Raw genomic sequence first — 17,482 nt, forward strand, 5'->3', positions numbered from 1 at the left:
AGGACCTGACACTGTATTGTTAAAGTTCTGGTGTTATTAGTGTTTGATGCTGTTTGAGGCAAGGTGATGGGGGGGAAAGGCTCTTAAACCAAACATATTATGATCGTATCACTATTCTTAACAATTTTCCCCCCAAAAAATAAATGTTATTTGTTTGGGTCTTATCTCATACACTTACTATATGAAAGCAAAACAATATGGCCTTTGGATTATTGTTAGAATTTATTTTGCAGTGAATACGCACTGGTTAAATATCTTGTAAGTGTTTAATCAATTAAATACCCTACAATGTCCTCACAACTGTTTTTGGTATTATCATGAATCCAATATTTTGGAGGAAAAGCTTATTTAATACTAGATGCAAGTTGATGTGCGTCTCACAGTATTTTTAGTGTGGCTTATAAGAAGTTTTCCACCTTGTCTACTCCGTTTGGTCCCTTGCCAGTTCCCACTCATGAGCCAGTTCGTCCCTATAACAGAACAGCTACCAAATAGTTTTAGTTGGAACCTAAAAGAAATTGATGTAAATATCATACTGACAACTTTATTCTCTTTTTAACAGAAAACAAGCTTGAAACATGATTGTGTTGTTTTGTCATGTATATTACTACTTCACTATTGTGATGCATTTCTACCTGTTTTGTCTTAATCATTCACCACTGTATAACGAAGAACCAAAAAAGTTGACCTATACTTTTTTAAATACTTTTTTCAACCTACAAAATGTCAAATTTATGTCTGATTGTGACCATGCATGTAACGTTCATGTCACAACAACAATCAAACCTGCAGTCTATTTGTTAGACACCTGAAGGAAAATCCTTGTTGCTGTATTTTTGTTATTCCAAGCCCTGAAGAATAATACTTCAATTTTGTTCATGCTGGGAATCCAGTCTGGGGCTCTGCCATTTCTGGTCATGGGTATTAGCGCGTGTCTCATATTAAGAAACACATGATGTGGTGAAGGACACAAAGATTACACTCAAGTGGGCAAAATCCTCAGAGGGCCTTTAAAAAGAACAACGTTGTCTAATGGTTTTTTACACAGAAGGCTTTCTCTGTGTACACAACTTTGCATTCACATACTCTGATTATAAGATTTCTCTTTTTTTTTGCATTAATAAAACCAGTGTACATAAATGTATCTGTTTATTTCAATAGGAAATCTGTTGAAAAGAAGGACCTGTTTCAAAGATGAATTTTAAAAAGATGAATGCTTAAAAAACAGTGACAAGCAACACATGCACATAGTAAACTGTTTCTATAACATCAATTCAAATGCAACAATAAGGCAAAAAGCAAATTCTTTTGTCTCTGCACAACAGTGTGGCAAATTTTGAATGCCTAAAACTTGGCTCATAATCTGCAATTTTAGGATTAGCAGCTCAACAAGGTCACATGATTCAGCAGAGCTGGAGATTGAGTCCCGTGCCGCAGTCTGTAGTCACATTGTGTTGATCTTGGTCTCTGTCTCTGAGATGTTCATACACACGAATCCTGCTTCTTAGTTCGCTTAGTTACAGCAGTTTGCCTGCTTCTTTTTTGATGTTTTGTCATCGTGATCCGTGATTTCTGAAATGAGTTAATAAAAGTTAATAATAAGCCCATAGTTTTAATCACAGTAATCTGAGTAGTCTTTAAGACTTTAAGACATTAAGATTTTAAATTGAAGTTTTCACATGTGGACACTTCCTATTTTGTTTTAAACATTTTCCAAACTTAGTGCCTGTGCTTGTATTTTATTTGTACTTTCTAAACAGACATAAAAGGAGACAATAAAACAATACAAACTAGCAACAGATATTAGCAAATAAGTTATTAGTATTTGTATATTTATATTACTCAAGCTTAAATACTTCACAGGGGATTTCAGCACAGTGTGTGCAGTGTTACTGAATGTCAGCTTTCAGGTCGATCCTGAGCTCAGGTTACTGTCTGTTTGGAGGTTCACATGTTCTCTGGTTTCTTCCCAACTCAAAAAAACCTGCTCGAAGACTGTTTACGATAAAGGAATGAATGCGTATTTATGTGTCCCATTCAGAGTGCATTTTCACTTCACACAAATCCTGGGATAGGCTCTGAATCCATTCTCAATTCTCAATCAGAAGTTGACTATACTCACTCACTCTCTCACTCATTTTCTACCGCTTATCTGAACTACTCTCAGGTCACGGGGAGCCTGTGCCTATCTCAGGCGTCATCGGGCATCAAGGCAGGATACACCCTGGACGGAGTGCCAACCCATCGCAGGGCACACACACACTCTCATTCACTCACGCAATCACACACTACAGACACTTTTCCAGAGATGCCAATCAACCTACCATGCATGTCTTTGGACCGGGGGAGGAAACCGGAGTACCCGGAGGAAACCCCAGAGGCACGGGGAGAACATGCAAACTCCACACACACAAGGTGGAGGCGGGAATCGAACCCCCAACCCTGGAGGTGTGAGGCGAACGTGCTAACCACTAAGCCACCGTGCCCCCCTGACTATACTCATAATAATCTAATTAGATGAAAGATGAAATAACATTTGAACGGTTTTGGACATAATGATCAGCACTACATATTGAAGAAAAAAGGGCAAGGCTTCAGGTCTTTAGTTCAAAGATTATAGAATCCCAAGTGCAAAGCTTGGAGCCTGCAGCATCATGTTGTGTAAAATTTTAACTAGAAAACTGACTGATACGCTTCAGAAAAGCGAGGAGGGAGAATTATCTAGAAATACTGAATAAAACCTCCAGACATCAGCCAGAATGGTTTTTTCTGTCAATATTGGGTCTTCCCACAGGACAAAGATACTAAGTGAACCTTAAAGTGCCATAAACAACGTGAACGTACTGGTGTGGCTTCCAGAATACCAAAGAATATATGTGGACTAAACTGAAAAAGCTTGTCCTAGCAAAGAGGCCCACAAACCAGACTGAGTTACACCAATTCTGTCAGGAAGAATAAGCAAAAATCAGCAAAGTATTTATTATTATTTATGAAATCAAATCTTATGGAAAAAATACATACCCTGAGTACCTTTAGCACAAAGCTACTTTGAGACAATGTCCATTGTTAAAAGCACTATACAAATAAATTTGAATTGAATTGAATTAAAAGATACTTACTAACAATACCGTCTGATTGTTTATTATTGTTCCTCTCTAATTCAGCTAATACACGGGCCTCAAAGGTCAGCGATGCGACCCGGAAAAAGAAATCCCTTACACTCTCTCCTATATAGAAAAAAACCAAAAGGACTCACTGTGATCTGGGAAAATCACAGAGAGAATGCAGCGTTTGGACTTCAAATACAAGCCATTGTCCTGTAGTGTCATGTCCTACCCGAGAGAGCGGACACAGCCCAGTACTCGGCTCTTATCTCCTCTGAAAATCTGATGGCTTCTTGCTCCATTTTATCCAACACATCTGGATGCTGGCAGAGAGAGAGAGTGTGTGTGTGTGTGTGTGTGTGTGTGTGTGTGTGAGAGAGAGAGAGAGAGAGAGAGAGTATCACAGAATCATTCATGCATGTGGAAATAATTTCGTAGTATTTCTCAAATAATGGACTCACACTCAGGTCTTTCTTTGTCCCTACAAGGAAGAGCAGCACGCTGGAAGGATCGTTGTCTATCATGGCATCTTCAAGCCACTGCCTAAAGTCAAAAACCTTTTACATCCAACAAACAACTTATACAGCATTTATGTAGTTCGCAGGAAAATGTGTGATGTAGTTTAATGCTACCTTGCATGGTCCAGGGAATAGTAGTTGCTTAAGTCAAACACCACTATGATGGCTGAAGATCAGAAAAATTGAGGTTTGACCTGTGGTTTAGCTCTAAAGCTCATTATGCATCATAGACAATGTTTTAGATCTGTTCTTACCTTGAGCTCCTCTATAGTAGGTGGAAGCAACACATTTAAACCTCTCCTGACCTGCAGTATCCCACCTACACAGAACACAACACACTATTTACCATACTGGAAATATATATACTGTATGGTAAATAGTGTGTAAGATTAAATAAGATTTAAAAAAATGTTAGTTGCTCTGGATAAGGGTGTATATATACACCCTTATCCAGAGCAACTAACATTTTTTTAAATCTTATTTTTAAACAGCTGAGCAATTAAGGGTTAATGCCTTGCTAAGGGCCCCAGCAAACTGGACCTGGGATTTGAATTTACAGCCTTTCAATCAGCAGTCCAACACGTCAATCACTACGCTTCCACTTCTTTCCTCCTTTTTACTTTTTTATTTTTTTGATTGTATCAGATAGAATTACATAATTCTAGTAGTACATAATTTTGTTTTTAATTCATATATTGTTTTTTTTTATATAATTAATAGTGTGTCAGAAGTAATAGGACAATTACCGAATTAGTCTTCATTACAATTTTAGTTTTATACCCTAAAAATTTTTCAGATTATTTCTATTTACACTATTAAAATTTCAGAACTCAGCAACTAAGAACAATTAATCAACCTGTCAAACTGCTGATATTTATTTGTGCTTATTATACTTCATTTATACTGCAGGTTTATTCAGCTACAGTGAGATCAGATGTGTGCCACACATTAACATGTACAACACAATAGTAACCCTGTGATTAATGTGTGTGCTTTGTATATTGATAGATTTCTGTGGATGACTAATGACTCACAGCTGTAGACTGAAAGGCACTCCCAGGATTTCAAACCTCTCCATCTCAAAGTCCACTCCGATGGTGGCTTTGTAGCCTTTCTCATAAGTGCCCCTGCAAAACCTGAGAGTAAACAGGAGTTAAAATGTTAATCTCACCACACCTTTCAGCTTACAACATCTGCAAAATATATCTAGAAGACGTACCTTATACTGCACATACTATAGAATTTTTTTTTCTTATATTATTAATCTCCGTCTCAATTTTTTTTAAAAGTAAATGAATATATTGCACTGCTTACCTGTTGATCAAACTTGTTTTCCCCACAGAAACATCACCCACAACTATGACCTTGGCTACTGTGAATCTGACACAGTGACACATTTTTCAAAATTATGTGACTATTGCACATCATAGCGAAAAGCTGGATTTTGGTCAGAAAGAGAAGTTTGTCATGGGACTTACCTCAGTGAGTCTGACTTCTGACATGCAGTTTGCACAGTAACATGGAAGTCTGTTTTGGTGTGCACTGCAGCATCGCTTGTAAAAAACTAAACAGCAGACCAATTAAAAACAGAAAAGGGTTATTATGTTGAAATTAAATAGAATAAAACAATAAATGTAGGTATTTGGTTAAATTCGGGTATTAAATACAGCTTAAAACTTAAACAATACATTCTGTTATTTATTTGCTTGCTTGTTAAGTTAATTATTTAATTTGTCTGTCTATCTATCTATCTATCTATCTATCTATCTATCTATCTATCTATCTATCTATCTACTGTATCTATCTATCTAACGGTTTCCTCCCCTGGTCCAAAGACATGCATGGTAGGTTGATTAGCATCAACCTACCTTGATTAGCATGATTGCGTGAGTGAATGAGAGTGTATGTGTGCCCTGCGATGGGTTGGCACTAAGTCCAGGGTGTATCCTGCCTTGATGCCCGATGATGCCTGAGATAGGCACAGGCTCCCCGTGACCAGAGGTAGTTCGGATAAGCGGTAGAAAATGAGTGAGTGAGTAGTATTAAATGTCATTTTCTTTGGTAATTAATTTGATAATTGTGAAATCTGACATCTAATAAATAAATAAATAAATAAATAAATAAATAAATAAATAAATAAATAACTGAAATATTTTGAACACATTATTTATCAAATAAAAAAAATCTAATCATTGATAAGGTGAGCTTCTAATTAAAAATTAAAATAGCTTTTATTAAACATGAGAACAAAGTGTGGGTCAATAAATTTTCCACATTGTGGATGTGATTTAATGGACTATATTGGAGTAAAAAATATATAACGTGTTGTATATGTATGTTATATATAAGGACACTGTGGTGTAATTGGAGTAAAACATATAGAACATATTATAAAAAAATAAACAAAGGCCTATTTTTAAAATAAAAAGGAAATCTTAATACATCCACTTTGTGTCAGACCACATCACAGCACACTACTGTAAATTCATTTCCTAGAACATTACATTCCTGTGTTTTATTCCTTACTTAATCAAGGGCAAATTATTATTGCCAAATTCAGCACACCGTGAAAGCTTGTACAGTGATAATTTTCCATAAAGGACCGCACATAAGGAGTGTGAAACTGAGTCAGGATTACCAGCGGGAGCTCATGGATGATCCTGTCTTCTCGTATAGGTGGTAAAGAACTCATAATTGAGCTGCTTAGACACACAAGCAAATACAAAAACAAAATACATGTCAGATATCAAGCCAAATGGTGTACAGGATTATGCATCTATGTAAGTTGATCATGTACAGAAACCAGGTGGCTTCTGTTAAGAGGTTAAGACTCATCTGTTTACACCCACAAACACATAACTAATGCATGATGACTCAATCCTTAGACTATCAGGAAATACTGAAGTATTCACAGCCAGTGAGTCATAACGGAGTAATATTAATAATGGTAATAATTAAGTATTAACATCTTAACTCATTTTGCTTCATTATTTCCTGAGGCTTTAAGACTGTGCATGCATTAATACATCAGTATCAGAGTATCAGAGTATTAGTTACATGTTAATATATTCCTAACTGTGTTACCATTGAGCACTCTGATGGCCCCAAAAATTCCTCTAGATCAACAAAGAATCAATAATTTGCCACAACCAACTTCATGTCTATTTAAGCCTGAATTAATCTGCGATGTGAAATGAAGAGAAGAGTCCAGAAAATTGTAGAAAAAGATCAAATATTGTACATGGAGAACAAACCTGGAAAATTCTTTCCAAATTCACTGTGCATATGTTTACGTCATTACGTTTTTAATCTTCACTGCATGAATTATTTATGTGTTTTTTCTTATTTATTGAAGTATTCCAATAATTCTGATATTCATTTTGTAAAGCAACTTACTTATTCTTCAGTAGGGTGTAATGCTTAGTTCAGTTCTCCTTATTTCATGTTATAGCTTAACAGACTTCTTTTTTATATTATTATTATTATTATTATTATTATTATTATTATTGTTTAGTTAGTTTGTTTGTTAGTTGATTATTTATTTGTTGCTTAATTATTATTTTTTTAAATCTACAATCAAGATAAGAAAAAAAAAGAACATGGTTCAGAAATTTAAAATAGGTATACTCTCTAACTCAAACTAGTATTGTACACCCAAAAACGTACTTATTTTTGAAATTATTTACGACATCTAAAACATTTCTGAATTTATAAAAAGAAATAATAATAATAATTTACTTTTTTGTACTAATTGAATAATCTAATTAAAAATACAAGCAAAATGCACAAAAAGCTTAAACACATTCTACATTCACTAATCCTGAAACCAAATAGCCAGATATAACTGATACATACCAAATAAATGTGCAGTATATTAATCCTACTGAATTTATAACAGCCCACAAGAGTCCATCTCTCTCTCTCTCTCTCTCTCTCTCTCTCTCTCGCAAAGAAAGATCCAAGTCAAAATATTCCTTTAACTATTATAGAAACTAATTTAAATAACTTGAACGGCAACATTCACACAACCAGTCTAAGTTAAAATGCGCTCTGTGCTCACCATTAAACCCTGCCCTCTGCTGGTGATTATCAGTACTACCAAATTAAACTACATTACCCATAAAGCATTAATAGCGTCTCGCGATAATGTGTACCTCCGAACCCCTGCAAAATAGACCAGGAAACCCGTCTGTTCTTCCTTTCTCAACATGGCCCCGAAGGCGAAGAAGGAAGGTGCGCTATTTTTAATGAATTATTTTGTAAAAATAAGTATTATTCGTAAGAACCCGATCTTAATATTTAACGGAATGGTTATTGGAGCAGTTATGTTCGTAAATGTTACGGTTTTATGCTATTTACACAGTCGTAATGCTGCTTATAATCTCTTGAAATGTCGGACGTTTACTTCCAGCGGCACACGTTAGCCTAGCTAGCTTGTAGTTAGCCTAGTTAGCTAGCCCTAGAAAACTAAAAACTAGCTCTAGTCACCGATTTAAAAACTAGCTATAGTCACGTCCTGATCATGAAAATGTGCTTGTTGAAAAGTTTTCTTCATGCGTTTTTGTTTTAATTTAAGGTAAAAGTAAATACTCGGAGTTTTCGATGAAACTGTTCATGTTACTTTGCTTAGCCGGTTGGTACTCTGAGGTAATCACATGTGAACACACCATTAGCTCTCATTCACAAGAGACAAACATTACAAAGTGTTACAAAGCACGCTAACACGTATAGAGTTATCATTTTGGATTATTTCACGATTAAATATTTGATATTTTAAACATTGTAGCTTGTTGGCCCGACTTATTGTAGGTCCTGTTGTAGGTCTTCAAAGGTTGTTGGCTTATTAGGACGTGATTCTTCCAGAGCTGTAAAAGTGAAATGTCAGAGGGTTGAGATGAATGCTGGATGTTCTGTTGTAAAACACTAAGACAATCTTTAAAGACGTTGTGAGCTGTATTAACAAAATATCAACTTTTGTCTTTGGACATCACCTTAACCGAATGTATATATGTATATATATATATATATATAGATATATATATATATAGATATATATATATATAGATATATATATATATAGATATATATATATAGATATAGATAGATAGATAGATAGATAGATGTGTGTTTAGATTTCAATTTGTTGGCTTTCCTTGCTTCTTTTTGCAGTTGTCCCAGCCAAGACTGAGGTCAAGTCGAAGGCTCTGAAGGCCAAGAAGGCCGTACTGAAAGGAGTGCACAGCCACAGGAAGAAGAAGGTCAGGACCAGCCCGACTTTCCGCAGGCCCAAGACTCTGCGCCTAAGGAGGCAGCCCAAGTACCCCAGGAAGAGCGCACCACGCAGGAACAAGTGAGTTTGAATACTGGTTTTTGCATATTGCTTCATCAGTGGGGGGAAAAAAATAAATGTATTTGGTCTGTGGGTTCATGCCCATGCTCCTAATGCATTTTAATTCCAGTCTACAATAAGTATGTCAGTTCCTCAGGTACATACATATGTTGCACAATCATATAGCTAGTTTACACCATCAAAACATAAATATACATACAGGTAGCAACTTTTTTCTGTTTATTTCTGGAGCACATGGAAAGTAGTTTTAAAAACACTGCCAATTCCTCGAGTTATAACAAAACACTTCACTGTTGTATATTTACACAGCATGATTTTTGTTTTAGTAGTGTGATGGGTGTTTTTTTGTGTGTAATATCACTTCTATTTAAAAATGTTTCATTTGTTACCGGTGTCAGTTTTTTACCAAATTAGGATGCAAATGATGGGAATTGCGATCAAAGCATGATGTATTGTGATTACAGCTTTTTGAATACTGATGCATCCTAATATCTTAATGTGTAGTGTGCTGTTGCTGGTTTAATTCTTACCAACGTGTCTAACGGCCTCGGTTCTGATGCCCTTATACACATTCAGGTTGGACCACTATGCCATCATTAAGTTCCCCCTGACCACAGAGTCAGCCATGAAGAAGATCGAGGACAACAACACTCTGGTCTTCATTGTTGACGTCAAAGCCAATAAGCACCAGATCAAGCATGCCGTCAAGAAACTGTACGACATCGATGTGGCCAAAGTCAACACACTCATCAGGTGCAACATCTGTTGTTTTTTTTTTTAAGTTTCAAATTTTCTGTCTCCTGTGTAATGATGCAAATTAACAAATAGCTCTGATTTCTGATGTTCTCAAAGGAACCACTGAACCACAGGATGTCTTATTTTTATGGATGTGTGGTGATATACAATGGCTAAAATTTTCGAAAATATATTTGTGCTGTTTAGGCCTGACGGTGAAAAGAAGGCATACGTTCGTCTAGCACCAGATTACGATGCACTGGATGTTGCCAACAAAGTAAGTTATTGTAATTCATTCTGAATATTAAATTCAGCAAAATATAAAAAATAATTTAAGTTGCTATTAGTACACAGGGGAAAAGCATTCACTTGGTTTCATCAGATTAGTGACGTGTAGTTCTTGATTGATTACTACTGATAAGTGTAATGCAGTTATTTAAAAAAATGAAAAACTGAAGATTAAGTATTTTGGAAATTTGCATTTCTTTTAATGGTTAGGTTTTAAGTTTTTCATGAGTTAAATAGATTTTGAAAAATATTAATCTCCCAGCATACACAGATCTAATGCGTTCACTCAAGATTTCTTTGCCTAAACGTGTAATAAAATTCCTGGGCAATGCAAGTTTTTTACAGTTGTATACTGGAGGGATTTTGTTCTTCGAAGCATTCTTTAGTGGAAGGATTTCACTAGCATGTTTGAGCTGTGAAAAGAGGAGTTGCTGCATATTGAGAGTTCATGAGTGACCGAGCTTGTGATGTCATAGTTTCTGACTGAATGAATTTTGATGCATTCAAAGGAACCACTGATGCTCCTGGCTGTTTCACATTTTTCTGCATGCTGCACTTTCATGCAGTGTTGACTTAATGTCATTTTTCCCCTTACAGATTGGCATCATCTAAACTGCTCCTGGCGACGTGTACAGAAGAATAAATGTTTGTAAAAACATATACAGTGTTGTTTTTATTGACTCCTGTGGTGTTTTATTTGAACATGGCTATTTAAAATGTATTGAGACTTCATGAAAACAGCCTGTTTACATGGAGAGCAGAATTTGAACTCTGCACATTTTAGAAGTTTAAGTTTTACTAATTGTACAACCTGTTTATGATTTCTGTAAAATTACAAGAGACATCAAGAGTAGTAACACTAATATAAAAAATGGATGCAACCAGAAAATGCTTCTAACACTGTATAAGGTAGCAGTTTCCAGAATGGGGTTATTGTTTTGAACCAACTTTTAAATTAAGGTTTGGAACAAAAACATTACTAGCCGTGAACAATTAAGGATGTTACCAGGTGTGTAAAATATCGGACTAAACAATGCTTTGCACTAAACAATCATTTTTGCCATTTTAACATGCACTGCAGCGTTCACTAGAACACTTTGGGTTCCTTTGGGAGGATGGTGTTTGGGTCAGTAACAGGTTTAACCAGCAGCTCTCTCAAACTAATTTAGCAGTTGATGTTGGACCAAATATTAAAAATTTTGAAAACATGGTCATACTAAAGCAAAATGTTTTTCTAAAGGCTAGAAAAATACCATAAATCCTGTACAGATGATGATGATTATTGGGACTTAGTTAAAATAAATTCAGTAGCAGCAAATGAGTTGATACAGTAATAGTTTAATTTCTCAGTGCGTCCACTTTTATAGTCAAGTACTCATTAAAATAAAGAATAATGCCCAACAAAATTCAGAAAATAAAATGTTCTGTTCTAAATCCACCTATACTTCTCTGCAATGGGCAAGTTACATTCTTTACAGTTTTTGTAGGGGTTTTTGGATTCTGCACATGACTGTAGAAAGGTCTTTTTATATTGTGCTTATGGTGTCATGTACTTTCAGTGGCGGGAAGCACAATTAAAATGCGTTCTCTGTCCACCGTTTTTCTGGTCAGAAGCTCTCAGGTCTCTGATTAGATCAATACTTTCAAAATGAGAATGTAACATGAATTTTAAAAAGCTTGATTTCTAACCATTCCCTAACAAATCCTTAAGCTGATTTGGGATTCAAGTCAATTCCATATATATTTTTAAAATTAAACACCCTACATAATTATCTTTTGCTGAATTATTGAATACACTTTGGATTTATCAGTGGCATCTAATGGGCCAACACTGACATGATAGGAACTTGTACTTTAATTCTCGCCTCAATTCAGGTGACTCCTTTGGTGCATTTGTAAAAGTGCATGGAGACATTACCATGTATTTGCAATGTTTTAGTTTTAGTCACTATTAAATTTTTACTACACCCTTTTACTAGTGATCTCTATTAAAGACAATTTACTGTTCAGATCATGAACTTCACATGTAGTTATGTAAGGAAAATGTTTATGCAAAAATTCAGCACCATGAATCTTCATGTTATAGAGTGTTCTAAAGACAAATAATGTCATTTCACACTTATTGCATTTAAGAGATGCAATAAGTCTCATTCAGTCTTCTTCAGAAAGCAGTGTATCCTGGTTAGGGACTCCACTGGGCATGATGATAATTTGCAGCCAGGCATCCAGCATGTGCACACCTAGGGTCAATTTAGCATAGCCAATCCACATACCAGCAATGTTTGTGTGAGGAACCCAGAAGACCCCCACAGACATGGAGATCAAAATCAAACAGTAAACTCAGCTCATGATCAAAATAATTAAAATGAAAACATGCACTGCATGTGAAAAGCAGGTTTATCTGGTATGTCTGTAAGGTCTGTAAGTATAACCATAAAGTATTGTTAAACCAGACTCCAGCATGAAATTCAGAGGTTCTTGTTTTAACAGATGAATGTTCAATACTCATGTAGTGTTTCAGTCCTGGACAAATTTGCGGACACCGTTTGATTGGCTGTGCTTGGAGAAGAAATCTGTTCGCAGCAGACGATAGAAATAAATGAGGATCATGATGTTCATGAGCATCATAGATGTCAGAAAATACCCAGCATGGTCCAACCAAGAGTAGTTTACCAGAATGTACCATGTCAGGTAGGACTGCGCTCCCAGGCGAAAGCTGATGTATGTTGTGACATTGATAAACTTGTTAATGGTGTAGAGGAGAGAGTCTTTGGTCACTCCAGCCATTTTGAGCATGAGACGTGCATGTAGAAATACACTGTTTACTTCGACAAACAGAGCTACCACAGCACCAGCCACATATTGCCTTGTGAGAACAGCGTACAAGAACGTCCATATCACCTGCAAAGGAATGGTTTTGGAAAAATGTAAAGTACAATTATATGGCCAAAGCATGTGTACACCTGATCATCACACCCAGGTGTGGTTCTTCTCCAAACCACATAATTGCACAGGATGTCTATACTGTAACATAATTTTCCATCACTGGAACAAATGTGGTCTGAACGTTCAGCATGACAAGGTTGAAGTGAAAGGAACTGATTGAGGGGCACAGAAAATTGACCTTAACCCCACTGCACACCAGACCTCTTCATTGATTTCAGTGCCTAAGATAATATTCTTATTGCTGAATGAGCAAATCCATACAGCCAATCTCTAAAATGTAGTGGAAAGCTTTCCCAGAAGATAAAATGTTATTACAGCAAAAAGGGGATTAGATCTGGAATGGGTGTTCAACAGGCACGTGTGGGTGAGATGGTCAGATGTCAACATACATTTGGCCATGTACTGTATGTATTTAAGGAAAAATATTTTCAATATAGTTGAAATTTTTGATCAGACAGATTAGAGTGGAAGCAATTGATTTACCAATACATGATGAAGCAGAAACTCCCATGATTCTCGTGCATACCCACTAAAAATGATGTCTCCGGCATCCTGGATAAAGTACCCTGTCAGAAAAGTACAGAATTTGTCAGTTTTCTGTGCAATTTGATTGAAATTATCAATAATTTGGTCAGGATGGTGATGGATATAGAGCTTTCCTTAGAACATTGGGCATGTTGTGGGAATACACCTTGGAGGTGACTGGACAATAATTAGTAGTGACAAGATTCTGGGTGAATTTGTAATCATGGTTTAGTTTAATTAGCATTATTATAATTATGTTTATAAACCTAAGAAATGTTTCCAGTTCAAACCTCAAGCTTTACCATCCAAATACAAATATCCAAATACTATATTTTATATTACAGGTTCAAATTAAGAACGGGAATTTTTTTTGCAATTGGGAACTAGAATATGGAATAATAATGACTCCGGTCTTTCAGAGGTTTTCTGTCAACCTGCTAAATCTCCTGTGGCCATTTAACATTGCAAAGTCATTGCCTGGCATGGTTTGCAGTAAGACTATACAGTGGAGCAGCATGTGGCGTCACAGTGTGATCCTGAATTCAGGTTCGGGTTCTGAACTGGTATCTCACCCAGCGTGTATCCCCGCCTAGCACCAGTTGTTCTTGGGAAATGCTCTACATTCACCATGATTATGATTGTTTGGTGTAACTGACAGAGGGAGGTCTTTTGTCAAACAAACCTGGATTTCTAAACTTTGTCATAGTTATCAAACGGACCACTTAATGGTTTCAGCTCATTCGTAAACACCCATTCATGTTTTATTCACGGTCAAGATTTTCAGTTAACAATAAGTATTTTATCTGTGTAATGTTGTACACATAATTCATAATCCTACATTTAATCTTGCTTTCAAAAATACTAAATGGCAATCTATATGGTAGATATTTACATAAGCTTCTCATTATCAGTATCTTTCTGATTTGATTCACAAATGTCTCATTTCATGTATTTGATAAAATTCTAAATTACACCTGAAATATTTTAGTAAGACAGTTTAGCTGACCCAGACAGGACAGAGTTTAAACACAGTTTACATTTATCATTGTCTTGTATCAGCAGATTAGGATTCAGCCCACCAAACTAGATTTTCAGGATGTTAAAGTGAAAAGAAATTCTAGATAAATGGTACACTGAAGGTAGACAAAAACCGACAAAACCTTGTTTTCTTAGGTCAGGAATTAAGTCAAATATTTGTTCAAAATCAGTCAGAAGTGTCTAGCACAATAGTCCGCTCTTTGGACTTTGAATGGTTGTATTGTGAGAAATGGTTTTGTAGTCACGTAAAAAACACAAAGCATGGTGTGATAACCAGATAACCAGGAAGTTTTATGACTTTGCCACTAGGTAGTGGAGACATTATGTTTTCAGGTTGTCTGTGCATCTGTCCATGTGCTTATCCATGATAATGCGAAATATGAAGAATGGACTTAGATCGGTGTAACCAACAAATTAACTTATTCGATTTAGCAATTGTATAGTTTTAGTCGTATAGCCTTATTGTTCATTTTTTGAGCCTTAAGGCAAAAATAACTGTGCAATATAATGTACAATGTATTAAAGAAAGAGATGACTGACCTGTTGAGATGATGACAAGCAGATATGAGACAGGAGTAAAGGACGAGTGCAGATCATACACCATCACTGGGTACTGAAAAACACTGAGCACAACAAATGCTGATGAGAAATGATCTACAGGCTTCACTTTAGGGTACACTTCAGTGAGTAAAAAAACATCTTTACAAATATGTAGGTGTTCACATTTTTATTGCTTTTTCATTTCCAAAGAATGCGGTTAATAAATATATTTTATCCCAGAAATACATGACATGACCATACATGTGTTCTTTGAATATGACATTTAACATTTAGTAGACTCATGCTGTTATAATAACCGCCACTCTTCTGGGAAGGCTTTCCACTATACTTTGCTCTGGGGATTTGTGCCCAGCCAGGTCTAAGAGCATTAGTAGAGCATCACACATTGATCAGGCAAGGAGGCCTGGGGTTTAGTTGTTGTTTCAGTTCATCCTAAAGCTGTTTAGTATGGTTGAGTTCATGGTCATTCAAGATCTTCCACTCTAACCTGGGCAAACCATGTCTTCATAAATCATGGGTTGATTAATTCCAGTGAAAGGAAGCATACAAAGACAGCATACAAAGACTCTCTATACAATTGTGTATTTTTTAAGTTTGTGGCAACAGTTTAGCAAAGAACCACATACGGGTGTGATGGTCATGTGTCCACAAACATTTGGCCGTATAGTATACATTCCATTCTAAAAATATATTAATCTAATGAAATAAGACGTAGGAAGAGAGAAAGAATCCTGTCATTACTTCAATTGTGTTCAAGCTGCTTGACTTTGCAATGACAATTAGTTTCATCTTCGTGTTGCCAAAATATATGTTACACAACATTAGTTCACAATTTGTTTAAACTAAAAGCATCCATGTACAGGTCTACAGATTTCAGTAATTGCAAAGTGTCCTTCTTTTAAAATATTTTTCTTAGAAAGGTGCATGACAATATCTCTATTTTGGATCAATATAATGTTTAAACCGTTGCTGTGCTACCTGAGGCAAACAGCTCAAGTGCTCCAGTTTCTCACTTCTTCTCACGAAACGTTCCCAGCCGCTGCCTGTCTGACACGTTTTTCTAGTTTCTGTTTTTTGTGAAATCATCAACTGTATATCTTCAACAGACGTAATTAACTGTACAATCACTTACTGTATACTGCATGTATGGAGCATTTACCATTTAAAACCCTTTATTGTAGTTTCATTCAGAAGTTATCTGTATGACTTTAGTCCAGTAGGACATTGCATAAGTTGAGAGTTGATGATGAAATCTGTTCATGTCTAGGTGTTGTCAATTGTTATTTCTCACACAGGCAAATATTGTAACATGTTTACAATAGTAACAGCCAAAATATTGTAACATGTTTACAATAGTAACAGCCAAAATATTGTATTTAGCAGAATATCACTTACCAGGAAACTGCCCAGGTGCCAGTCAGGAGTGAGTGGACGACTGACACAGAGAGATTCTTCCATTTATAGCTCTTCCATTGATCACAGTTAACAGCATGGGGTCTGGGCAGAAACTTCAGCAGTGTCTGGAGTAGTCTGAAGGCCAGTGAACTGCAGAATACACAGAGGAGGGGTCGACGCTGCACCTCCTTCAACCAACCATCCATCCTCCACTTCTGCTTTAACACTTACCCTGCCTCACAACTCTTCGATGCCTTTCCCTTTTGTCTGGCTGCTTTCCCTTTCTTGTGGTTTTTTTGTGTCTCTGTCTCCTATTCTCCTAGGTAAGGTGATTGGCTATTAAGTGCAGTTTTACTCTTTCATTCCCTGAAAACTTGGAAGAGTCTGGAATTGTTCTGCACCGCTTTTCTTCTTCTCTCTCACTCACATGCTGTAGCTTAACAATGGGTGTGTGTCTGTCTCAATCTCTGTTTGCTGAGCAGTGATTGGATGAGAAGAAATGAGCCAGAAAGATTGCCGCTACAGGAAATGTCGGTCATACCATAAATTCACCCCCACACACCTCCCCAATGTGATTCTAAAGTTTGTGTCATTTAGCAATACAGCAAAACTTGTTTGAGTTCTACAGAATGGGAGAAGAAAGCATGCTGTGTCGTGTGCATGTATGTGTGTCTGTGTCTGTTTGTGAGTAAGAGAGCAAGAGCAACAGATAGAACACAGTATATCCGAAATTTTATTACGATTCATCTGGAACAAAATTCTGTCCATACAGCCTGGTTCTCCCACACATGCTTACTTTTCTGCTAATACACATTGATTCAATCCATATGTTCTGAGGCATAATATATTGGCTTAACTTATAACAGCTGGGTGCAAAGGCAAAATACCTGTTGGGTGTGCATTTTATTTTCCTTGTTTACATTTGAGGGGTAAGTCAGGACTTGTTCCACCCGCACCCTCAGAACAGCTCAATGACATCCTTTATTGACACACTGTTCAATGCTAACATTATATTGTATATA

The 17,482-nt window shown here is 36.3% G+C and overlaps 4 protein-coding genes and 1 non-coding gene across 6 annotated transcripts in view; 2 read left to right on the forward strand and 3 right to left on the reverse strand.

The window, feature by feature from the left end:
• The window catches only part of LOC132860195 (methyltransferase-like protein 27), a 242,299-nt gene that overhangs the window by 110,736 nt on the left and 114,081 nt on the right, over window positions 1–17,482 (reverse strand). The window lies entirely within an intron of this gene.
• rab34b (RAB34, member RAS oncogene family b) lies at window positions 529–7,631 on the reverse strand. 2 transcript variants are annotated; one of them, XM_060890779.1, is made up of 11 exons: window positions 7,478–7,631; window positions 6,261–6,321; window positions 5,101–5,186; window positions 4,937–5,002; window positions 4,657–4,758; window positions 3,877–3,941; window positions 3,737–3,788; window positions 3,566–3,647; window positions 3,337–3,427; window positions 3,120–3,227; window positions 529–1,572 (listed from the first exon to the last, which is right to left on the reverse strand). In XM_060890779.1, exons 2-11 carry the CDS (start codon window positions 6,312–6,314, stop codon window positions 1,514–1,516), a joined length of 765 nt encoding a protein of 254 aa, XP_060746762.1. In that variant the 5' UTR covers window positions 6,315–6,321; window positions 7,478–7,631; the 3' UTR covers window positions 529–1,513. The 2 variants fall into 2 exon arrangements, with proteins under 2 accessions (XP_060746762.1, XP_060746763.1); XM_060890780.1 differs by having other exon boundaries at window positions 6,261–6,324; window positions 7,478–7,569.
• rpl23a (ribosomal protein L23a) lies at window positions 7,747–10,655 on the forward strand. The gene is made up of 5 exons (XM_060890782.1): window positions 7,747–7,855; window positions 8,792–8,972; window positions 9,549–9,725; window positions 9,915–9,984; window positions 10,593–10,655. Exons 1-5 carry the CDS (start codon window positions 7,831–7,833, stop codon window positions 10,605–10,607), a joined length of 468 nt encoding a protein of 155 aa, XP_060746765.1. The 5' UTR covers window positions 7,747–7,830; the 3' UTR covers window positions 10,608–10,655.
• Window positions 9,387–9,457, forward strand: LOC132860535 (small nucleolar RNA Z17). The gene has a single exon (XR_009649847.1). It is a non-coding gene; the product is annotated as a small nucleolar RNA Z17 (small nucleolar RNA).
• Window positions 11,314–16,910, reverse strand: tlcd1 (TLC domain containing 1). The gene is made up of 4 exons (XM_060890781.1): window positions 16,461–16,910; window positions 15,045–15,127; window positions 13,425–13,507; window positions 11,314–12,896 (listed from the first exon to the last, which is right to left on the reverse strand). The coding sequence occupies exons 1-4, from the start codon at window positions 16,664–16,666 to the stop codon at window positions 12,513–12,515; spliced, it is 756 nt and encodes a 251-aa protein (XP_060746764.1). The 5' UTR covers window positions 16,667–16,910; the 3' UTR covers window positions 11,314–12,512.

This window comes from Tachysurus vachellii, chromosome 17 (assembly GCF_030014155.1).
Source record: "Tachysurus vachellii isolate PV-2020 chromosome 17, HZAU_Pvac_v1, whole genome shotgun sequence".
Classification (NCBI taxonomy): domain Eukaryota; kingdom Metazoa; phylum Chordata; class Actinopteri; order Siluriformes; family Bagridae; genus Tachysurus; species Tachysurus vachellii.